This window comes from Pseudorca crassidens, chromosome 5, assembly GCF_039906515.1.
Source record: "Pseudorca crassidens isolate mPseCra1 chromosome 5, mPseCra1.hap1, whole genome shotgun sequence".
Classification (NCBI taxonomy): Eukaryota; Metazoa; Chordata; class Mammalia; order Artiodactyla; family Delphinidae; genus Pseudorca; species Pseudorca crassidens.
Genome location: NC_090300.1, coordinates 103,752,982 through 103,778,187, shown reverse-complemented (window position 1 = coordinate 103,778,187; position 25,206 = coordinate 103,752,982). Strand labels below are relative to the sequence as shown.

General features: G+C 46.6%; 1 protein-coding gene across 8 annotated transcripts in view; it reads right to left on the bottom strand.

Annotated features, from left to right (window-relative positions):
• RIOX2 (ribosomal oxygenase 2) overlaps window positions 1–25,206 on the bottom strand; it is a 26,934-nt gene extending 1,728 nt beyond the window's left edge. The window contains exons 1-8 of one of the 8 annotated variants that reach the window (XM_067739153.1): window positions 25,100–25,206; window positions 19,481–19,949; window positions 14,567–14,740; window positions 13,017–13,145; window positions 7,254–7,357; window positions 3,748–3,850; window positions 2,814–2,982; window positions 817–905 (exon numbers count right to left, since the gene is read on the bottom strand). In XM_067739153.1, the coding sequence (XP_067595254.1) occupies window positions 817–905; window positions 2,814–2,982; window positions 3,748–3,850; window positions 7,254–7,357; window positions 13,017–13,145; window positions 14,567–14,740; window positions 19,481–19,912 (1,200 nt within the window). In that variant the 5' untranslated portion in view covers window positions 19,913–19,949; window positions 25,100–25,206. Of the gene's footprint in view, window positions 1–816; window positions 906–2,813; window positions 2,986–3,747; window positions 3,851–7,253; window positions 7,358–13,016; window positions 13,146–14,566; window positions 14,741–19,480; window positions 19,950–24,758; window positions 24,936–25,004 lie in introns of those variants that run through there. The other 7 variants (XM_067739150.1, XM_067739155.1, XM_067739154.1 and 4 more) reach the window with 7 other exon arrangements.

Sequence of the window (25,206 nt, the reverse complement as noted above, 5' to 3'; positions counted from 1 at the left end):
TTTTTAAATGGGGATGTGGGAGTATATACTTTTTAGGTTTTATATATATGTTATAAACCAGTCTTCTCCAGGGCTGGCCCTGATGGCTGGAAAAATAGGGTTCTGGAGACATCTCGGTGCCCCCCGACTCTCATCCCCTCCAGACATTCATTGGACACCTCCCAAGAAAGCTGATTAGGAGGAACAGGGTGAAGCCACAGGGCATGGGAGAGTTCCCAAGGGCTTTAGGGTTGTGTGGGGTGCTTTCAAAATAAATGCAGAGGCTCCACACCAGACGAAGCCCAGGAACTTACAAGTTCTAAAAATTTTCCAGTTGACTGTAATCAGCCAGTTTGGGGAACCACTGGGCTAGGTGGCAAGGGTATGGAATGTAGATTTTCCTCTCCATCATCTACAGAATAGAGAGTTTTTGAGAAGAACCATCAACAAAACCATATGTAAAGGCAGGTCTGCGCCGTATACAGGATGGGCGAGGGACTGAGACAGGGAGACGCATGAACGGGGTCTGCGGCCGTCTAAGCAAAGGCAACCTGGCCTGAATTAGGAGACAGAGAACAGACATTTAATTACTAATTAGAGAAACGAAGGAGGGTTCTGTGGGGCCAAAGACAAGCCCTCAAATGCCCAACAGGCAGGAAACCTTGGAACCATAACAGTGAGATCTGGGCATGATCTGATCTAAAGAGATGGCGTTAAGCTGTGAGGAGGTGGATGCCCAAAGGAGGAGGGCAGGGCCATTTGTCAGTCTGATAACCTGGGGCCTGTGATGGAAATGCCCTGAGAAGAACGGAACCCCCTTCCCCTCTGGATACTCACGGATGGGTCCTGATCGGGTCCTACAGTGAGGACAACGTGGTCTCTAAATTGCAGCCTCACAGTGCTGTCCAACCCCGGTAACCGTCCACCTGGAAAACCCAGAGACAGGGAAAGCCATCTTTCAGAGAGGAAAGCAGCAGGCTCAAACCTGCTTGCAGGAGCAACTATTTAGGAAGTACACTTAGTAACAATTTGCAGGTGAAGCCAAATGTGGGGCGCCCTCTCCAGCTCAAGTATTCGCTCTCCCCGACATTTACGGTGATCTGAAAAGTGTAGCTGACATCTTGATGGAGCTCATCCTTATACTGAAGACACACATACAGACTTCTGTTGTTATTTATCTAACTGTAAGTTCATTTAAATAGTTGTCACCAGTACCCGGGGAGCACATACTATCACAGTACAGACAGGGCCACCATGCCTTCTGCACAGAATGCTCTCACGTCTCCAGTTTCTCTCCCCTGCTTGCTCCACATGTGGACTCTGAAAGGACTTCCAGAGCTCAAAGTGCACCACCCCTCCAATTACTAGTTCCATGACCATGGCAAATTATTCAGCCTGTGTAGGTCAAGTGCAGTGTCATAAAAAAGCCACCTAATAAAGTCCACAGGAAAAACTACTCTTTCCTAGATTGGATTTAACTTAGTGAAAAAGCAGCCACTACAATCAGACCAGCCTTACAGGGTCTTCTGGCTGGAGAAAGAGTTGAGGGATCATAACTTTATTGACTATAAGGACTAAGGCAAGGAAAACTCTGGATAACATATCCTGGGCCATAAGCTGATACTCAGAACACTGTTCTGCTAAAGATTAAAATATGTGCTGGGAAAACATGTGCTATTTTGAGTAGATGCTATCAAAAACAAATTTTAAACTCCCGCCCCCCCCCCCGAGACTATAATAAAAATGTACATAGAATCAGTGTTAGAAGGGACCTTGTAGAGTGTGTATCTCAGTGGTTCTCCACTGGTGATAAGGCTTTTATGAAAATTAGTGAAAATGAAACTCTCCCTGTACCTGACTAAGAGAGAAGGAGCCTGAGAGCCAGCCTGGCACTCACGGCTGTGTCTCCATGTTCTCCAGCTGAACACAGGCCATTACACAGAACCCCGATATTAAGCAAGGCCACGCTGTGACTGAGAGAGATCGAGACAAAACCAAGACCACTTCATCATCAGATCAGAACTCAGGCCAAAGCAAGGACACTGTCCACACCACGGAAGTGACCAGACGTGCCCTATCCTGGCTGACCTGAGTGACTGCTGCTGCTGCTCTACCAGCTGTCACCTTGGCTTCATTTCACTCCTCCTGCTACTGGCTAAGATTTACAGGAGACCCAATCCCAGAATCCCTCCTTTTTCCCGACAGCATTCAATCCCGAGCAGAGCCCTGCTTCCTTGAACCCTCCTGAAAATCACCTAACTCAAACCCAAATCCTATAAATCCTTTCCAACATCCTTTTACCGAGGTGCCTACAGCCCCCAGTGGCGTGCTCTCTTCCCTGTTACAAGTCAATAAACCCAGCTTTGTCCGACTACAGGAGTGTGGTGTGGTCTCTGCTCCAGAACACCGGTATCACCATCCACCCAGAAGTCTATCAGTGTCATCTGTACCTGACACCTGTCACAAAATAGTCACCTGGGACTTGGGAGAAGGTCTGATAATCTTGGGCATTCTGGTAGTTCCCCTGCTGATGGCAACATTTTACCCATCCCTGGGTTAACTCCAACAAGATTATTTCAATGTTCAAGTTCTTAAAACTTCCTGAAGATGATGAATTCCAGAGGGGCCCTAACCACACATACTCCTCACCCCAAATCACAGGGCTCTCATTCCCCATCAGGCTGCATGTCCTGTCCAACCTCACACTAAGGATAGGCCCACATTAATCCTCAAATGCTTCATACATTCCATCAGCTCAAAGAGGTGCCCACCCAGAAAAGCTCAAAATAGCCCACATTAGCCCGACCACCTAGAAGAAAAGAGCAAAGCTCTACCTGGTGTTGAAAGCTCTGCTCCATCTCCCACATAGTACGGTGGGAGTCTGTTCATAGCAAAATCCTTCTTCATGTCTGCTGAAAGCAGTTCTCTGGTGCCCTCCAGCCGGTCTGCAAGCATCCTCAGAAAGCCACTTAATTTTCTTGTTGCAACGGCTGTGGTTTCCACCTGCTAGAAACACAGAAGTGAGTCCGGGCCCAGACTCCAGTGACCTTACTGCCCAGGTCCCAGTCTCTGGAGTAGTCCACTGACCACCATCACCCAGGGCAGACGCAGATCCACGTCACTCCCTTAAGAACCGTATCCCTTTATTTCCTCATAACCACTGTTCATCTTAAGCTGCCTACCGTTTGCAAAAAAAGATCAATTTTCAGGATTTTGCCTGCAAAGAGGGATCCCTGGGAACACGGCACAGTCTCGGCTTTGCCTTTTGAAAAGCAAATCGCTGTCTAAGGTGTCTGCTTCAGACCGCAAAAGCACCCTCTGCTCAACTCAGCACTGATGCACTCAGCTTCTCAAAACTAGCCAACAGGGCTGCTGTTTCAAAGGTAAAACCAGGACGGACAGGAAAGCCAGGGAGCACACCAAGGCCAGGCTCTCCAGTGGGTCTGTCCTAACTAGTGATCTCACGTGTGCTCAGGCTACAGTTCCCAAGCCAGGTTAGTTATTCATTCAACCACTGATTCAGCCAGAGCTCCCGGTGCCTGCCACTGCCGCCATGAAGTACAGGAAGCGGGCCGTCTGCACAACACTGTTGGTCCTTTGGGCGGCATGCAATGTGCAACGCTCCATTCGTTCTGCAAACCACCGTGCCCGGGAGAAGACGAGCTTGGCTCGCACGGGGAGGACTCTGGGGTCCCGAGGAGGGAGCCACAGCTTCAGCTGGCCTGGGCCGTGGTTACCCCGCCTTTCCCACCTGCCTTTACTCCTTACCAGGAGCAGCTGCCGGGGTATGCCGGCCCGTAGCTCTACGTCTGCCTTTGCAGTATCAAACACGAGCCCTGAAATGGTGTCCAAAAGGAAATCTCCCCATGAACTGCAACGTGTACCAAGAAAAAAAAAAAAGAGTGAACACATAAGAAATGTGCACAGAACACTGATTACTAAAAGCCTAAAGCTACAAACTGTCACACCAATTCCCCTGCCCTGACGTCCTGAGTTCCACTAATTTCACATTACTCAGCATAAAGACTTACGGCCTTCATCGGTCAGTCTTCCCTTACTTCCCATCCCAGACACTCAGGTGCAAAATTAAAGGTGGGAAGCTAGGCTTCCTTCATGATTTGTCTTAAATGTAAAGATACCAGAGAATTAATTACAGACTGTCATAAAGTAGGAAGTTTAAGGGACCAATTTTTTTTTTTTTTTAATGTTTTCAACTATGTAACACAGAGCCTCGAGGAGAGCTTTGCAGGCAACTTTAACCCTCAATCATTATAGGACCTAAAAGGATTTTTATGTGTAAAAAATCCAAAGCAACACATTTAGGGTAACAGCAAGATCCCCGGACTGTGTAATCATCGAACAGTTAAACACTACATTTTCCTTTGTTCCTTGTAAAAATTCCTCAGCAAAATATCCAACATCAACAATTTCAAAACAGTTGATTTTGCAACTTGTTAAACCCTGGCAGTGGTTTTACTGGGGTAGGAGATAGAAGCCAGAGGCCAAAAATACCATCTCGGGACGAGCATCAGTGTTCAGTTGCCTCTGCTTTCTCTGGGGCATTGAGAACCGCTCCCTCCTCAATGTGTGCCAGTGTGAGAAGCACACGCTGTGGGGCTGCTCTCTTTAAACACTTCTGAGCTGTTTAAAATTTTCCTCTGTGTCACCAGCAGATTTCAGATTGCTGGCTGCATGCAAGATGGAAATTCACAGTATGACTTTTGCTTCTCACGCAGTAACAAAATTAACACTTTTATGCTTCCCTCCTGGAAAAGTGGCAAAAGAGGACAAAAGCCACATGAGAGACACTTCCCCCAAGACGTCCACTCCTCCGTGGTAGCCTCACCACTTGTGACATAATGCTACACCCAACCTCACACCTTTGATTGAACTTCGACCATAGAGACCTTTCAGCAGCATGAAATAATATCGTCCTTTGAAGGGTCCCAGGTACAAGTCATGCAGCAGTAGCTCACAGAGGAGTTTAAGTGCCGTTAAATTGAGCTCTGTGTTCTTCTAGGAAAACGGATCTTGGGCCTTTCCAAAGTTTGGAAACAACACCTCTGGAGGGGTTCACTTTGGTAAAGCAGCCAAATCGACAGGCCACTGTCTCACACAGCTGGCCCTAAATGTTCCAACAATGCTACCCTTGAAAGGGGTTAGGAAAAGGCCCAAGTCCTCACTCTGCCACAGGCCTTAAGGAGCACCAGGACCAAAGCATAGGGACACCTCCGGGGACCGATGGTCCTCGAGTTACATCTGTCCCGTTCTAGCACCGGCCCCACTGACAAAGGCCCAGGTCGGCATCCAGCTTAGATGCACGGGTCACGGTGCCTACCCACAGCCCCCAGCAGGCATCCTCTGTGACTCAGACCTCTCTTCCCCAGCCCTGCTGCCTGCAGAGGGGGTGGGTGGGACCAGGGAAGGCTACCAGTTCATCCTGGGGACTGGGAAACAGCGAGTCAGGCACTCAGTGGAAGCAAAAGCTAATAGGCTCAACGAGATCGAGGGAGGTCAGAGAAGTAACTGAGGATGGCTTGTGATGAGCCAATGTTGTGAGTAAATAGAAACCGAGGAAGGAAAACAAGGGAGCGAAAACCGATTACTAGGAAACCAAGAGAAATGAAAAAGAGGGAGAATTAGAGAAAGAGGGAGCAGCTGAGTAACCTCAACGGCGGGACACCAGAAGATGGACATTCATGGGGCCAAACTATCAATATGCGGCTGCCAAGGCCCAGAGCTGCTTTAGTCCAGAACGAACTTCTGGTTCAGCCTCCCTGCAGCCTGCCCTTCCCCAGTTCCTATGACCCACCCCCTCAGTCACCTCTGTTCTTCTCGAGCTGCCCTCAGAGACCGTTTCTCGCTATGCAAGGCACCTAACCAGTCACGGTGACAAGGGCATTTTACATAAAGGAAGCCCCAAACAAGCTTTAGCTTCTACTTGTGGGCAAAGAGAGCCTAACTTCAGGCCAGACTCCAGCTAGCTCCTCCTGTCTCTTAAACACAGGGGGTTCACTTCTCGCTGAAAAGCCAGATGAGGAGGCAGAAGAATGCTTACTCACTTGTTCTGCAAGATACGGCTTTGAAGTTAGGAGGCGACTGGCTGTCCCTCAGGCCGGGAATATCCTCTCCTACTCTGACCTCCTGACCCACCTCTACTTACTCATCCTGTAAATCTCCCTCAGCTTGGGTGTCAAGTCATTTCCAAAGCCTTCCCTGAGACCCCGGCTTAGCTAAGTGTGTTCCTCTGTGCTCCCAGAGTCTCCTCTGCAAACCTATGATGGGATGTGTCACACTGTTTGGTAACTACATGCCTATCTCCCCTCCTTCCACCACTTCCAGAGAGTAAGTTCTCTCAAAGCGCCTTCAGTCCAATGCCTACAATCTCAGCAACTAGCACAAGGTGTAGTGCTGCATGATGAATAAATTAATGACTGGCGTTTTTAATGGGACCTGGACTACTGAGGTCGCTGCTACCAGGAAATGACTCACTGGGCACTGCTGCCCTGGCCCTGTCATGTGACGAGGCACTCGCTGAACTGGAACGTGGTTTTAATTGGAATTGTTTTTAGCACGTGTGCTTTCAGGACTCACTGTTCCAGACTTCCTTTCTGACTTTAATTTCATGAACTGTAAAAAAATGGAAGCCTTAAAATAGACCCAGAGGTTTCAATGGATAGAGTTTCTGTTTGGGGTGATGAAAATGTCTTGGAAACAGGTAGTGGTGATGGTTGCACAACAGTGTGAATATAATTAATGTCAGTGAATTGGACACTTAATGGTTAAAATGGCACATTCTATGTTATAAATATTTTACCACAATCAAAAAAAAATTTGAAGGGGGCGGGGAGAGAGAGAGAGAGAGAGAGAGAGAGAGAGACAGAGACAGAGACAGAGAGAGACAGAGAGGGGAAGGGAGGGAGGGAGGGAGAGAGGCAGGGGATGGGGTTGTGGGAGAGAGACTACAAGCCCAGCCTGGCAACACGAACACACTGCCACACCCACAGCTATGCTTCTATCTTCCCAAACCATGGGAGACTTTATTTGGGCAATTCCCAGCGTTCTGTGGAGTCAGGGTCATGACAGGCCAGGAGGAAGCCCAGATGAGTGAGTCAATGGCACAGGTAGGACGCTGAAGGAACAGGAAGTCAGCCGGAAACCCTGGGGCCGGGTAAGGAGGAGAGAAGCAGCTAACTCCCTCACGTCTCCTGAACACGCCGCTGTGGCCACAGCTCGGAGCTGTCGGGGACGCGAGGCTGCAGGTGAGTGCTCACCTGCTCTGGTAGGTGCTGATGGTCACGTGCGTGGAGTGGGCCAGCCCTGAGGGAGTGTCCGCCTGATGAACGGTCCCTCTGGGAAAGTACAGCAAGTCTCCTGGCTAAAGGAAAAAAAAAAGGGGGGAAGGAGTTAGTAGGGAGGATATCTTCTTGTTCTTCTAGAAAGGCTGTTTCAGTTCTGCATTCTAGAAACCTCTATGTGGTGATTCGAGCAGTGGTCTGCATGCCGTTCTCTGTGGTATCCACCCGTCTAGCTCTGCTGTGTCTGTGAACCTGTCACCATGAACCCCAATCCTGGAGAGGCTTCCAGAGCCTGAAGTCACTTTCTTTATTCATAAGCTGAGACCAGATACACCTGAAGCCACCCTGGGATCAAGGTGACAGCCCGTGCCTGGGAAGCCTGCTCCCGCCCTCCACACCCGTCAAAGGGGGCAGTGAGGATAGGAGCTTTAGAGCCATACAGAGGCTACACTCCCTGGCTGCTGGCCCCAGCAAATTACTTAACCTCCCGAGGCCTCAGTTCCTTTATGTGTAAAATGGAAGCCATCGCCCCAAATCTCACAGAATTATTTTGAGGATTAAAGGAAAAGAGTTCTTGGAGCTGCCTTCCCTGGCGGTCCAGTGGTTAAGACTCTGCACTTCCAATGCAGGGGCCGTGGGTTTGATCCCTGGTCGGGGAATTAAGATCCCACATGACGCACGCGAGGCACGGCCAGAAACAGAAAGCTCCTGGAGCAATGCTGGGCAAGTGGCTGTGGCTGTATTATGATTCTTATTGTACCTGCCAGTCCCTGAGAGTCTGTGAGCTCTTCCAAGCAGGGTCCAGATCCATCTTGTATCCCCAGGGCCTAAACCACCTAAGCATTCAGCACACACCAGAGGCTCAAAAGATGTCTGGAAGAATGGATGAAAAACCCTGTGACCCTTCATTTGAACCTAAACACGATACGTAACTAAAGATCAGTCCCTTCTCGGGCAGGTGAGCCTCCTCCACCCTGTCCTATTTCTTTCCCAAGCCACGGAACAGAAATATTTTCCCCAAATCACTACTGCCCTGGAGCTTCCTCCTCCCTAATCCCAACCAGAAGAACATTCTGTATACAGCAGTTGCCTGAGCAGAGGAGAGGGAATCTTGGGAGTCGCTTATCTGCTCTCTGCAGCCCTGCGAAGCCTTGTCTCACTGGTTAAGAGCATGGGCCCTGGAGAAAGAGCTCAAGAAATATCAGATTAAAAAAACTTCTCTTTTTAATGTTAAGTACATACATAAGTAATTATATATGTACTCATAAGAGCTATCTTGCCCTGGATAACACCAATCTGACAGGGAAACTAGTACTTCCAGTAAACAAATGCATTACTCATAATTACAGGTATCATTTGTGAGAGTCTGTGGGCCAGCCCTGTGACTGAGGCCCTCACGTACATACTTCATCCATCCATTCATTTATCCATCCCACAAACACCTGATTAACCCTTCCCTGCCCACCACCCACGCCAGGGACCTGTGCTAGGCACCGGGGGAGAGAGCACTGAACGAAACAAAGACCTGCCCTGATGGAGCACATTCCAGAAGAGAAAAACATTTGAGAAGGGAGAAGGTACACTAGACAATGAAGACATTCTAGTGGGGCAAGAAGGATAAAATAAAGCAGCAAATAAGTAATGTCAAGTGATGGCGAATGCAAAGAAGACAAAAAAAGCAGAAGGAGGAGGAGAGGAATGATGTTGATGGAAGTGGGGGGTGGCGGGGGGTGTCTGGGATTAGAGGGGCTATTTGACCCAGGATGGTCCATTAAACCTGACTCTGCTAAGGTGACATTTCAGTAGAGACTTCAGGAAACGAGCAAGCCAGCCATGCAACGACCTGGGGAGAAAGGATTCCAGGAGGAGGGAAGAGCAAGTGCAAAGGTCCTGAGGTTGGAACGTGCCTGGCAGGTTGAGGGGCATCTGTTAGGCCAGTGTGTCAGGAAGGTAGTGAGTGAGGGTGGGAGTGATGGGAGGTGCAGTGAGCAGGCAGCAGAGGGGCCAGGTTACAGGGCCTTCTAGACCATTTTAAGGACTTCGGCTTTTTTATAATGATAAGACAATTAGCCATTTGACATACCACTGTCCTGTTTCTGTTTATTCTGAAAGAACTAGAAAAGCTAATTTTTTTAACCAAGAAAAAAAATATTTCTGGCTTCAATCCAAAGGCTACATAAACCAGCAAGCAGCATAAAGCCTTGAGAAAAGGAGGATTGGGTATAAATGAGTTCCATTTTCATTGTCTTTAATTATTCCATTGGTATTAATGCCTTTGAAAATATACACAATGGTAATGAATATGGTGGTACACTAGGATGTTGAAAAATATTTTAAAGAAATTTTATTATAATTTTCCATTAATTAGATCATTAAAACTTACTATGCTATCAATTTTCCATTTAAGTAATAAAGCATTGGTTATTTTTTAAAAAAAGGACTTTGGCTTTTATTCTGGGTTTAACGGAAAGACAGTAGAGGTCTGGGCAAAGGGTTCAGGGATCACAAAAGGATCATCATGGTTGTTATGTCAGAAACGTCTGCAAAGGGGACACTAGGTAGGAGGCTTCTGTATAAATCTATGTCCAAGGATTTTGCCCCAAACAAGTAGAAGAAGAGTGACACATCTGCAGGGAGAAGGAGGTTGGGGACAGGGTAGGACATGGGATTTTGGGTTGGGGAATATTAAATTTGTGGTATCTTTTACATTTCCAGGGAAGACATTAAGTGGGCAGCTGGATTATGAGTCTAGAGTTTAGAGATGTGGGCTAGAGATCTAAAACAGCATTTAAAATACATCAGTGTAGAGGGTATTTGAAACCTTGGGAGGGGATCCTGACTGATCAAAGAAGTCCAGGAAATGAGCCCTGTACCCCAAATTAGAGAAGTAGGAAGACTGAGGACAAAACAGCGAAGGAGAATGAATAGGACAGTCAGGAAGGTGGAGAGAGAACCAAGAGAAGGTTGCATGCCGGAAGCCAGTGGACAGGGTGGAAGTGACCCACTGTGTCAAATGCTGACGACAGGCAGACTAAGAGGGGACTAGGAGTTGACCGCTGTACCTGACAACGTGGAGGCACCCTTGAGAATATTTCTAGAGGAACAATGAGGAAGAAACCCTGCTAGAAAGGTGCCCAACAGTGGGAGAGTCGAGGAAATGAAGACAGGCCATTATAGCAGGGTCTCCAAAAATGTCTACACCCTAATACCTGGCATCTGTGAATACTTAGGTTACACGGACAAGGGGAATTAAGGCTGCTGACGGGGGATTATTCTGGATTATCCAGGCAGGCCCAATGTAATCACAAGGATACTTAAAAGTGGAAGAGGGTAGGGCTTCCCTGGTGGCGCAGTGGTTGAGAGTCCGCCTGCCGATGCAGGGGGACGTGGGTTCGTGTCCCGGTCCAGGAAGATCCCACATGCTGCGGAGCGGCTGGGCCCGTGAGCCATAGCCGCTGAGCCTGCGCGTCCGGAGCCTGTGCTCCGCAACGGGAGAGGCCACGACAGTGAGAGTCCCGCGTACAAAAAAAAAAAAAAAAAAAAAAGTGGAAGAGGGTATTGGAAGAGAGAACCAGAGAGAGGGCAGCATGAGAAAGACCAAGCTCCATGTTGCTGGCTTTGATGTCGGAGGGAGGGGCCGTGAGCCAAGAGATGTGAGCAGCCTCCAGAAGCTGTAAAGGGCAAGGACACAAATTTTCCCCTAGAGCCTCCGGAACGAACACAGTCCTATTGACACCTTGATTTCAGCCACGTGAAACCCCTTTTGGACCTCTGAACTGCAGAACTACAAGATAATAAATTTGTGTTGTTTCAAGCCATAGAGTTTGTGCTAATTTGATAGGCAGCAATACACTGACATATAGCCATCACTTCCATGGAATTTCACTGTAAAGGCAGCATCAAAGTAATATTTTTAAATCTTTACAACCTACAAGATAAACATTATGATCTCCATTTTAACAAAGAAGAAACTGAGACAGAGATCAATAACTTGCCCAAGGACATGCAGCTCGTTAAGTGACAGCAGCTGAATTCAAACCCAGGTTTGTCAGATCCCCAAGCCACAGAGATGTCTATCCATTATAGGGGTGGTCTTCACCCCAAGACCTCAGGTTTGGCAGACGTACAAGTCAGGCTGCCACTTGGGTAGGAAGGAAGAGGGGTGAGGAGGGCTCCAGACCGCTCATCGTAGCCCCCAAGCCCACCCCCACCCAGAGCGACTCAGATCTTCGATTTCACACACTGGGCATTTATGCAAGATTTCATTTGAAGAATTCCACTGATTAAAAACTCAATAGACATACAACTTGAAAATCCCCACAGGACACAATGCTGTCTTTCTCCTTCCAGGAGACTCAGGGCTTCTCATAGTGAGCTGGGACCAGGATGGGCATGAGCAGCGTGCAATGCTCCGTCTCCTGCAAGTCCCATGCCCTCTATGACCACCATGAAGCCCGACCCACTCGGGCAGGGCAAGTAGCCAGATGTCAGTCTGGGTAACTCAGCCCTGGCCTCAGAGACCATGGACAGCTTAGTCTTTGGCTTAAAAATAATCAGCCAAGAGCAGGGCTGGCAAACTCTCTCTGTAAAGGGCCGGACAGTAAATATCTGTGGTTTGTGAGCCACATGGTCCCTGTGGCAACTAGCTGACTCTGCCCTAGACAGTACATAAGGAATGAGTGTGGCTGTGTTTCCATAAACTTTATATAGAAAATCGGGCAGCAGGCCAGACTTCTGGCCTATGGGCCATAGTTTGCTGATTGCTGACCAAGAGCATAAAAAAAAAAAAATGAAGAACGGTACCTTTATTGTTGTATTTATTCAAGTCCCCTATAACACAGGCACCCATCCTAAAAAGGGAGATTGTTTCTCCCAGTTATGGCAGGCAGGCAAAGATCTTAAAATCAAGAAAGAGCTATGAGGCCCTGAGTAGGAATTAGATACTAGGCATAACGTCAAGACACAAGAAATACAAAAACAATAACCATATGCAAGTTTGGTTAGAATCTTCGGTATGGTTTAAATTACCTATTTTCTTATTACCACTGAAGGAAATTAAATTTTAAGTTTTGTAGGAAAAGGTATAAAATTTAATTATGCAGCTATTCTTATCCAAGATTTTTTCCTCAACAACCCCACCTGCTGGGGATTGGCTATGATCCCATCCAGCTAACTGCTCAAAGACACACTTTCTCAGCAGCAAGATGCCAGCGAACCAGCACATGCTCGAGCCACCTGGCTTCCTGGGGAAAGCCTCCTCAAGGGCTTTCGTGCTGACTATTCTTCTGGGTACTATATGCAGGGGGAAGGGAGCGCAGAGAGTCTACTGCACAATCAGGAGGAAAAGGGGTCAGACTGGAATTTTACCAAAAAAAACTACTGGGTCCCTGGCCGTGCTCTGCTCAAGCAGCCTACGACCCAGCGGTGACCACTGGCCATGCCTTCCACTTTTGCTCTAGAGAAGTCAGTGGTTACTGAATTCATAATTCATTCCTGTTGCACTTGGATTATAGTTGGAGACAGGTGATTTGGAAAATGAACTTAACATTTCCTCAGCTCACTTCCGCAGCTAAAAACTACCAAATGTCCTTTAAGAAGCCCCCCCGCCCCACCCTGTGCTGGCTAGCTGGAATGAGAGCCACTTGCCCCCAGCCTCTTGGGTACGTTTGCCGGGGACCATTACACAAACCTCAAACCAAACCTGTGTCAGGAAAGGCACCCACGAAAGCAGGCCCGTACCTTCAATGTGAACTCGTGTGCTGGCCTCCCGATCCTGTCCTCAGCCTCCAAGCTATACTCCCGCGCCAGGGGCACCGTCGGGTGGTACAGGCGCCAGTGTTTCTCTCCCTCCAGCTGCAGGATGAAAACCTACAGGAAGCACAGGACCCCGGAGTGTCAGAGAGCCTCCAGACAACTCATGAGGCAAAGTGCTTCTAGAGTGTTAGCCCTCTCAGGGCTTAGATGAATCACAAATTTCAGATAAAAAAATAAAAATAAAAGAAAACAGATACATTTCACTATACACTTAAAGTTGCCACTACTGGTATTCACTTTTAAAAACAGGTAATCGTGAAGTCTGACACTGGAGGGCTAGTCATTCTTTTCACTTTCATGAAAGCCTCGCTGAGTTCTTTATAGTCCAGTATCTATCCCACTATCTCATTCTTTTAAATCTTCCATCAGGCAGCTGAAAGCCCATAATCTCTGACGGAAAAGCCAAGCTTCGGATATTACTGAGTGTCTAAAATCCTGAATACAATCCTTGGCACATAGGAAAATGTCAAGTTTTTTTATTCTTCATTCAACCAAAGATATTTTAAAGTTCTGTTAGAAATATATATTTTTAAATTTATTTATTTTATTTATTTATTTTTGGCTGCGTTGGGTCTTCACTGCTGCACGCGAGCTTTCTCTAGTTGCAGCAAGCTGGGGCCACTCTTCGTTGTGGTGCGCAGGCTTATTGCGGTGGCTTCTCCTGTTGCGGAGCACAGGCAATAGGTGTGTGGGGTTCAGTAGTTGCAGCACGTGGGCTCAGTAGTTGCGGCACGTGGGCTCAGTAGTTGTGGCTCGCGGGCTTAGCTGCTCCGCGGCATGTGGGATCTTCCCAGACCAGGGCTCAAACCCTTGTCCCCTACATTGGCAGGTGGATTCTTAACCACTGTGCCACCAGGGAAGCCCTATTAGAAATATTTTTTTTTAATTTTTTTGGAAACAGTATTGATATCAAATTGCTCTCAAAGGAGGGGGAAAAAAAGAGGTTTTTTACTAATAACTCTGTGTTCACACATTGTCTTGGTACAAAAATAAAACTATGAAATACCTAAGCCAAAGGGTTAACTCTTTTTGGCAGCCACATGAGAATGAAATCAACACTTGTCAAGGCGCCAGCGCTTAAGTGAAACCATGACCTTCATTCAAGCTGCCCCAAGATCTTCACAAATGGAAAAAATATATACTTTTGGTAGCTACAGAAAAAGGACAAAAGAAAGCAGATGTAAGAATTACTTAAGACCTCACCTTATTAAAGACCATACATTATAATATTAAAGAAAAAGCCAATCACACTTTTCTGTAGAAAATTCAAAAAACACCTATTTCGGAGGAATGTGTGGCTCTTTATATTAGTAAATAAACAATCTCCCCTTTCTGAAGGAGCAGGAAACCAGTTTGTTGGGATTAATTTTGGCCCAACATCCCGGTGACTGAGGTCAAGCTCTGCAGAGCCCGCACAGGAAGAGTTGGCAGAGACCCGGCCCGAGAGCTGAACTGAACCCTGACAACCCACTAACCCGGGCTGGCAGCAACTCGTCCTCCCGGAGCCGAGCAGTTTCCTCCCCCCTCACCTCTACGTCATCATAATGGGGCGGCAGGCCCTGAGAACCCGCAGGGGTTATGTATACATTCGAGCCAACCAACGAGCCAAAGTAGCACTCCAGCTTCTCCTGGATCCTCCAAAGCTCATCCTTTAAAAAAAAAAAAAAAAAGATGGAGGGGAAAGAGGTGAAAAATACATTAGAAACAAGGAATATGTTCTTATGCGCTCAGCAAGTCTTTATCACACAGCTATTATGTTCCAGACACCTGGAATTCAACGGTGCCCAAGCCAGCGCCTCTGTCCTCAGGACCCTTCCGTCCTCGTGCAGAACAGCACAGAGAAGAGGCAGCAGCAGACGAGACTGGAGAGGCAGGCAACAGGGAGTCATAGGATCTTAAGCAGGACAAGGACAGGATCCAATGCACACTTATAAAAGCTCACTCGGGCTGCGGTGTGGGGAATTGATTGTAGAAAAGCAAGAGAGAGCCGTGGGGAAGCTACGAAGGCAGCAGCGTAGGCTGGGAGTGACCAGGGTGGTGGGCAAGGGAGAGAGAAGTAGAAAAGTCGAGATGCGCTCAGAAAGCAGCACTGACGGGACATGCTGATGGCTGGGGTATGGGAGCGGGGAGAATAAATCAGAGAAACATTCTTGGGTTTTTGACTGAGGCAGTTAGTCAGCTCCCAGTTCCACTGAAATGGGAAAGATCTGCTAAAGAACAAGCATTCAGGGGGAAGAAAAGAAAAGCCGTACATTAGCAGTGTTAAGTGTGAGCTGCTAAGACCCCCATGTGCTGCCTGGCTAAGTCTGAAGTTCTGGCAAGACGAAGAGCTAGGGGTTACATCTGGGAACTGCCTGCACAAAAGGGTACTCAGAGCAATGGAAGCAGAAATGACTACCTAGGAAGGGGGTACAAGACAGCGAAGGGGTAAACAGGGTCGAGGAATGCTCCCTTTCTCCAGTCGCTAATCAGCTCTTCAGGGCCTAAGTCGAACTGAGGGGCCTAGAGAGGAGCCACACATCCCTGCAAGGTAGAAACCTGACTGTCCCGAGGCAGGTGAGAGAGGAGAGGCAGCAGTTAGGCCACGTAGGTATCGGCACTTCCTATGTGCCAGGCACTGTTTCCAAGTGCTTTTACCTACTTCAGTTGTACAACCCTCCCCGCCACCCCGTCTCATAGGGTGGGTCCTACCAATGAGGAAATGCCAATGAGGAAACGGGCACGAGAACACACAGCCAATGAATGATGGAGCCAGGATTCAAATCCATGCAGCCTGGCTCCGGAGCCCACACCTTTAACCATGACTCTATATTGCCCCCCTAAGGAACTACCTTAAAGAAGTCACCTACAAAGAACACTGCAGAGCCCCTTCAAGCACATGCATGTACAGTGCCTGCCACACACGAGACATTGAAACATCGAAAGTATCTGCTGAGTAAACCAGTGACCACAGCTTGGGAGTCAATCCTACCACTGGACTGAAAAACACCAAAAAAAAAAACAAAAAAAACTACAGTATTAAAAATGCCAAGTGGGAAAGAATTGGGTCAGCATGAAAAAAGCTTTGGGAGACATCTTCAGTATAGACCACTGAGCTTCTCTACTTACACATCTCAGGCAACACAGGAAGGATGATTTTATGGCATCTGAATAGCTCCCGAGAGTTAAGAGATCTCCCAAGCTGCCTAATTTATACCTGGGAGGGGCCAGCAGGACCTGGCCCTGTAATTACATTTATACAGTAACTAGAACCAGTTTCTCTCTTGCTCTTTCTCTGTCTCTGATGGCCTGAGAGGTGTCTCAGGACCATATGGGTGACTTTATGGCCCCCAACTCAAGCTTCTGGGTCTGTAATTGAGGAGTACATGTCTCTTTTCGTCTGAAAAGTTACTGAAGGGCTTCCCTCGTGGCGCAGTGGTTAAGAATCTGCCTGCCAATGCAGGGGACACGGGTTCGAGCCCTGGTCCGGGAAGACCCACATGCCGCGGAGCAATGAAGCCCGTGCGCCACAACTACTGAGCCTGCACTCTAGAGCCCGCGAGCCACAACTACTGAAGCCCGTGCGCCTACAGCCCATGCTCCACAATAAGAGAAGCCACCACGATGAGAAGCCTGCTCACCACAATGAAGAGTAGCCCCTGCTCGCCGCAACTAGAGAAAGCCCGCGCGCAGCAACAAAGACCCAACACAGCCAAAAATAAAATAAAATAAATTAATTAAAAAAAAAAAGTTACTGAAAACCCCATCATTTGTACAATTTTTCTATCTCTCCTGGAAATAGAACCTTTAGCTTCTCAATCTGCCCAGTGTGGCCCACTAGAAAGGGATCTGGAGTCAAATCACCACCGACCAAGTTGTAGGTACAAGTCAGCTTCTTTATTTGCAAAGGAAGACTCCCACCCTAAGACTGTGGGAAACAGCATATTTATCTCAAAGCCTATTTACATTGCAAAGAAGTGTACAACTGTTACAGCTTCACCAGTGCTGACTTTGGCACAAACAAAGCTCCTGAAATCTGTCTCCTTTGACTCGTGACTCCCAACTATGTCTGGAGATGCCAAGGAGGACCCCAGAACAATGGGAAAGGGAAAGGGAAAGAGGAGGCTCCTCCTCTCTCCACTGACCTATCTGCAGGCTCAGCTGAACACAACAGCTAAGACCGGAAGCCCACACTCACACCTAAAGGTGAAAGCAAACATGCCCAAAGCCCTACTACATTTCAATTAATATCTTTAGATATATGGTTAGGAAAATGCTTTAATTTTGGAATCAGAAGTCCTTACTTAGTAGCTATGGAAAAGTCACATCTGTGAACTCGTTTTTTCCATGTAAAATGGAGACCACAGTGATTGCCCCAATTATTTCAAATGTCTGTTGGAGGGTTCAAAAGTGAACACATGTAAATATCCGGTAAACTCATCTGGACTCCTGATACACGGATTACCCAAAGCAGATGGGGAACAACCCACCACTCTCTGGTTACCTCCTTACTCATTTCCAGACAAACTAGAATAATAAACTGTGCACACAGTGTGACCTGATAAAGAAAGGGCTGACTGTTCACTCTGATACTCTCTCAATCTGGCCAATGAGGAACTGCCTCTATACTTTCTCTACCCTGATACCGACATATCCATTAGTAAACACACACACAACACTAAATCTGGTCACAATATAATACTTGGAACCCGGCTTCTAGTGTAAGAGGGTGAGCTCCTGAGGCCTAACAGATTTCTCAAGTCCTGGTGGTGGAAAAAACAAGCAAAACAGGATGCATCCTAGTCTAGCCCGGGGGCTGCGTTGAGATGGGAAAGCTCATCCTTCCTGCTTTAATAAACATGGCTAGAGAGCTGAGTCAACAGGGCAAAGGAAACACAGTCTTGGCCACTTGAAACTGGGGAAGAGGAACATGCAGCACTTAAGCAGACGAGCAGAGAAGAGCCCAAGATGATTCTACAGCACAAAAATGACAGCCACAGAGGACACCACACATATGCCAAACAATAACTTTCTGCTGGTCTGTGAACAAATTACATAATCAACATCAGTGATCTTTTCTATTCATACTTCTTAGGTGTCTAAAAACCACTCTTTTAAAAAAAAGTGCTGCTTCTAGCTAAGTAAAGAGTCAAGGACAAGCTCAGAGGGAAGTACCTCGGTGTCCATATTTTCTGAATACACATCATGACTTGGTCTGCAAGTGATTTATAAATTCCTTTTGGGTGCTAGGGACAAAGGCTGGCATTCGAAGGACATTTCAACTGCTCATGATTGCCTCACTCCTTTGGAATGAGTGCTTGTACTGAAAAGTCTAAGAGTACTTGTACTTTATCCAGAGTACAAATAGGTTCAGGATCCTGCAGACAAGAAAGGGAAAGGCATTCAACAGATGAGAGAGGCCTAATGGATCTAACAGGGCAACTTGAGTTCCGTCGTGAGAAGCATTACTGGTAATTGATGACAAAGTCCTAGGAGCCACCACACAGCCAGAAGCCACCCGGTCAGTGCGGAACTTCACGTGCTGCTCTCCTCCTCCTAAGCTGACATTTTGATTCAGCCATGGGTCACAGAAGGGCATTTCTGAATGGGGATAAACTTTATCTAAAACTCAGAATGGGCCCTCAACTGTTCTGGGCCACCTGTCACATAAAGATCTCATGCCTCTAAGAGCAGATTAGCTCATCCTAAGTCTACATTTTATAAACACAGAAACTGAGCACAGAGGAGGCAAATTATTTCTCAAATGTCAACCACTGACGCAGAATAAATAAAAGGTTAGCCAGTCTTCCCGACTTGCAAATCCAACCTACCCTCCACCTGCGAATGCCCCCCCAGCAGCAGTTCCAGGACCCTGCCCCTCAGTGCCAGGCGGGCTACTGTTAATAAGGGTGAAGTCTCTTTCTTAAACGTGCCTCTGGTGCCTATGTGGTCTGGTCACTGCTCAGAAGTCTCTACTTAGGTAGATGTAGGCAGTAGAGGGAGGCAACTTTAAGGAAAAAATGATCACCTTGACACTATCATGCCTTAAGTTACAGTGAAGGGACAAGCCAAACAGAAATGTCTACCATGTGTCAAAACATAAACCAGCCCACGGAAATGCTCCTGGAGGTGTAACGTCACTTTAACAAACTTTATAAACCTGAAGTATAATTTAGTTTTTGCACCTCACCACGTCCAGCCTGAGTTGTTGCAGATTCTAACAGTTTAGCCAAAAGGGAACATAGAGTCACTGAAGTTGTAATGCATTTGAAGACCAAACAGGTGCTACCTCTTCTCAAACTGGCAGCAGCCTAATCATCATCAAAACAGATTTACCCCCGAGCTGATCTGTGGCCAAATGGTAGCACTTTAATACACACCAGGATTCTGCACTGGGGAGAACCTGTTACCTTAAATCTCTGAGGTTGGTGAAACTGAATTGTTGCCCTTTTCTGATCAAAATCTTTTCTCAGCTGAAGAAAGTGCACTTTGCCGTCTTTATTTAAAACCTTCTTCTTCCCATTGACACACCGGCAGACATTTACGTCTCTTCCATAGTACATACCCCGGCTGCACAGACTCTTCAGATCTGAGAGCCTGAACAGGGACCGGTAATATGTGGCCAGCACAGGGTCATCTCTCTGGATAAGAAGGGGCTTCTGCTCCCAGAATTCCTTGAAAAAAGTCTCTGTCTTGACGGGCGAGATTAAACTTTCAAAGAGGCCACTGGGACTGTCAAGGTTCAAAGGGGAAGGCCCACCAGCTGCCTCCAGCTTCACCTGCTTACAGGGAACAGGCCCCTCTTCCTTCCCATCCCCTGCAGGCTTCACTTTCTTTGGCATCGTTGTCTTCAAGACAAGGCAGTGAGGAAACGCAAACCTGCCAAAAAGAAGAAAACACTCGTGATTAGGCGTCCCAGTTTCGGTGTCAGAGGATCTCATACACACAACTTGCATGACTATTAGGCCTTTGTGCGAACTCTTCCTAAACCAAGGCCATTTCTACCAGAAGAAGATACAGCCTGAAGCCAACACCATTTCTTCCAAGATATGATTCAGCCTCAAACACTATGCAGATCACATATTCGCAGAAAGGAAGGCGTGTTTTTCTTGTACACAAGCACTAAGTCGTGGAATTCATCACTTATCGGAAGGTATAATTATCCCAAATTAAATGATTCAACTATCTCAGCAGTTCCTAGTCACAGTTTTTAGCCTGTGGCCATTGACACAGCAAAGTTGAAATCTTAAAGTTGGCTTTAATCAGCACCAGATCCCAAATCTAATTAGATGCACTCTGAGTTATAAATACTTGACTCAAGAACCACCAAGAGCTGCCCACGGCCAGGTGCTCCTCACCAAAGCACTACCCCCAGCTGCTGTCCTGGAGGCCACCTGGGCCAGAGGCGCCACCTAACAGCTGGGGCAAGAAGATGCCTGCTCCCAGGTCCTTAACCACCTGAATTGCCTCACTTCCAAACCTCAGCTTGTTCCTAAAAATTGCCACTTTATCAGAAAAATTAAAATAAAGCAGAAAACTAATTGGGGGCTGAAAGTGAAGGGTAAAGATAGTTATATCTCAAGGCTTTTAAAAGCTCTACCTTTTTAACTAAAATAAGACATAATAAAATGGCAACGTCATTAACTTCTAACAAAGCTCTCCTCCCTCCAGGCTTCACGTGCACACACATCCCCTGGGCGCCTAGGGCTCGGGTGGGACTTGAGATTCTGCATGTCTAACAAGTCCACAGGTAGTGACGCTACTGCTGGGCCACAGACCACACTTGAGTAGCAAGAGAATCGACTCCCCTGAGTATTGCCAAAGGTCTCTCAGAACTGCCTCAAACCACAACTGTCGTCACGTTTACAATGCAGGTGTCCTGCATCTGGAGTTCAAGAATGTATGAATTTAAATTATATGAATTTCCTGAAACAAAATGCTATTTTAAAATCAATTTTTTTTCTGGGAAAGGGGGTAGGTCCATTGCTTTTACCAGATTTTTGAAAGAGTCCCCATCCCCCAAAAAGGTTAAGAACCACTGTGCTTATAAAAACCAATTTTTCCCAGAGACCAGTAACTTACTTATAAATGTCATGCTTTTCTATTTTGTTGGGCTATCAGAATTGCAAGCACACTGTTTTCTGCTCTTTTGTCATTATAACTAAGCTGTATTTCAGCTACACTATAGACTGAGTAGAATTAATGGTCTGGCCTGGGAAGTAGGCACCCGAACAATGTGTTACACATTGCAACAACTAACTTACAAATTTATAATTGATAAATTCAGAATAAACCTAGAAAATAAATTTAGAATTAATCCCTCTGTCTAGTGTACCCAGACCATTAGTCACTTAGTGGCCGTCTTGGTGATCAGACTGACTGTCCTAGTATCAGAAAGCTTGTCTTCCGGTGACCCTTATTTTACTTTATAATGATGGCCCCAAAGTCCCAGAGTAACGATGCTGGCAATTCGGATATTGTCTTACTGTGCCTAATTTATAAATTAAACTTGGTTATAGCTATCTGTGAATAGGGAAAAAGCACAGTATATACACACTTCCGTACCATCCACGATTTCAGGCATCCACTGGGTGTCTTGGGACGTTGTCAGCCGTGGATAAGGGGGCGCTACTGTTTAAAACACTCTAGTGGCCTCATTTTAGCTTCTAAATATTGTACCCACAAATAGCTCAGTTCCTTCAAAAGGTCCAATGCTTTGGGCAGGAAACACAGGACCATAGTATAAAACTAATACAAATTGATACTAAAAGCTTGCATTGAAGGGGTAAGGGCTTAAGCTTTTTTCTTAAACTTTGGGGAAAAAAACTTTAATGTCTTAGGATATATCATCAATGAGACACATTTTCTGAAAATATTTCTTATTCTTTTTAAGTTAAACAGACCAGCGTGCTTTCTCAACTGAAGAATCAAAGCTTCAGTGAGACAAAGTACTGCTAGTACTTGGAGCCCAGAAGTGATGAAGAAATACAAGAGATACGAAAACAGATTCAGTAGACAGCATTGCTTGTGCAGAAAAGAGCCACCTGCTATCCTCTGAAAGGTCAGCATGTGGTGGATGTCAGGTCTGGGAACTTAGATTTCAGATGTGTTCCCACCACCATTAACTGAAAAGAGGGACTCACTGTGTCTAAGCTGTTTGGACAAACAATGCAGGTTATACTGAACACCCGCATTCCTTCTGGGTGTCTGGAATTTTGATACATGCCAGCCAGAAGGTCCTACATGATGAGCCCCCAATAAAAACCCTGGGCACTGAGTGTCTAATGAGCTTCCCTGGTTGGCAGCATTTCACACATGTTGTCACAACTAGCTGCTGCAGCAATGAAGCACTTGGTCTCCATCTGCTGTAATAAATCAGCTGTGAGTCCTAGCAAATCACTAACCCCGGGGATGGTGTTGGGGACCCGGGATACAATGCTCACATTTAATTGTTAAAAACTGTTAGGTTGCCTCAGAAGGTTTGCATGATTAAAGGTGTTTATTAATGGAAAAGTAATTTCATATTCAGCTACACATTCCTTATCCCTTACAATTGGTCAGTTTAAAATTTATTTAAGGGATGGGAGCAGCAGGAAGATGCAAACAAAAGGCTTGTTTTCCTTAAGCACAGTATATGAATACAGTATAAGCATAGTCACCAGGAAGTGTGGTGAAACAATGTGTGCAAAATACTTAAGCCAAAAACAAAATCACTTGAAGCATATTTCCCATCTACAATCAGTAACAAAATAAATCCCAACAGTGCATAACGAATGCTTTTGTTAGACTATGAATTTCACTACTTTTACTGCCAAAAGTTACATCATTTATTGTTTCTATGTGTTCATTTTGAAATGATTTGAGGCTCAGTTAATTGGAACGTAGATTAGTGGTTATTAGGCAAACATACTATTTCTCTGATTCTCACATTGCCCATACTGTAAGACAACCATTCTTTTTAACAGCTTTTGGGAGGTTGAGAGAACAGATGACATACTCCACCACATTAAACTTACAAAATAGTAAGCTGCATCACAATTTCAGAAACATTAAAAATTAAAAAAGCAAAAAGTGTGTTTTGTAATGTTAAGAAATATAGGAACTAAACAAGAGAATGCTTTGTCTGGAAAAGTACAGCCAACACTAGCCTGCCTCTGAATCTCACAGACCACCCAAACAGAAGTTAAGAGTAAATATTTTCATAAGCTACAGGGGGAAAAAAAGCAAGCGTTTAAAAAGCAATTGTTTCCAACTTAAGTTGACCACAGCATTCAAATGTAAAAAGATTAAGTTAAAAGATTCAAGGTTCATATTTTACTAACTGCCCACAGATGAAAACCAGCAACTAATCTAAACAACTTTGAAGGATTAAACTCCACAAGAAAATCAATAGTGATACCCATTCTACAGGCAACAAATACAAACAAAGCCTTTATATTTTTAAGTGTCCTAACTTCCTTTTCTATGGTAATATTCACTGACCAGAAGTCTTAACACAGAGCAACTATCTGCACATTTTCAGAGCCTAGCACAGACCAGGGCACCTAGGAGGTCCTCAATAAACATTTGCTGAATTTTTTTCCCCTTTTCATCTTTTGTATACAATTTTAGAGGAAAAAAATCTCAAAAGCCTTACACAAAACAGAGTTAGGGGAAAACAGATGGTTTGTTCAGTGGGGATTATTCTTCTGATGGCAGCTGTAGCTTGAGTATTCAACAGTACGGTCAGAGTTGAAAGGCACCTTAGCCATCAGAGGTCATTACCAACCAGGAGAGGGAGGTGTGTCTTTATAAGCTCCAGAGCTGTGTTTTACAAAGTGTAGTCAAATCACCAGGAAAGCTTGTTAGTATGCAAATTTATGGGCCCCATATCAAACCTACTGGACCAACACTTCTGGTAGCTGTGCCCAGAAATCTGCAGTAACACAGTTTAAAATAAATTAAAAAAGAAAATTAACAGTTCTCAGCAGGAGAATTTTAGATCCACTAACATAGAGGAGGATCATAGGCAAACTCAGCTCAGTTAAACGCACACAAACTGACAGAAACGATATATTGCCTGTAACAAGGTTGCCTAGGCTGACTTAAAATATTTCCTTTGGGCCCTCATTGATGTTTACCAGTTCAGAGAGGGAAAAGTGGTTCTCCTGTTGACCTAAAGCTGTGATTGGCACTTATCTTTTTAATTCTATTTTAGAAATAATGTATTGAACCTCATTAAAGTATTTTAGTAACCCTGAGGTTACAAAGGATGAGGGCAGAGAGGCAAAACTATCCAAGCGATGGTGTTAGAAGCTGGATAAATCAGGCTTTTCCACTTAAAGATGAGCCCAGTGAAATCAAAGGCCCGGCGCCGAATTTTTTGGAGTAATCAGAGCCTGCGACTCCCAGGCCAATACTTCCTGAAAACACAGTGAACCACCTGGTCTCATTAACCTGATGGACGACCCAACAGTCGAGCAGCCGTTCTAGAAATATTCGGTGACAAATGAAAGAAAGGGAGGGTAGGCTGTCATTTTAAAGTTACGGTGGGGAGAGAAAGACGCAGCTCTCCCGCCCGCACTTCAGGTTTTGCTGCTGTAAAGCCGGTCTCCTAGGCCCGCCCAGCCGCCCGGGAGGACAGCCCACGTGGCGCTCCCATACAGCCCGCCGAGCGGGGCCAAGGCCTGCATCACCCTCCCTGCAAACCTCCAAACTTTCCGTGTGCTCGTCCCGTCTCAAGACCACCGGCCGAGCACGTGGTTACTCTTGGTGCCCAGGCCATCCGCAATCCTGGGCGGCACCACACCCAGCGTGTCCACTATTCCAGTGCCCGGGATCGTCGAGCGCGTCGGCGCGCGTCCCCCGTCCCGAAACCAACAGAGCCCGCTGGCCGTGGCCCGGCCTTACCGAAGCTCTCGGCCCGAGCCCTGCGGTCCCCCCCCCCACCCCGACCTTGCTCCATCCACACTCGCGCCTGGACGCCCGGAAGTTGAGCACCACCCCACATAGCAGTGGCGGGGACGGAGAGCCGAGACCGCTCCACTCACCGGGCTCTGCGTGGGGCGCGCGGCCGCGAGCCAAGCGGGCGGCGGCGTGGGTTGGGGGCGGGGCAGCGCAGAGCGGCGCGACGTGAGCACGCTCCGGCGGCCCCTCC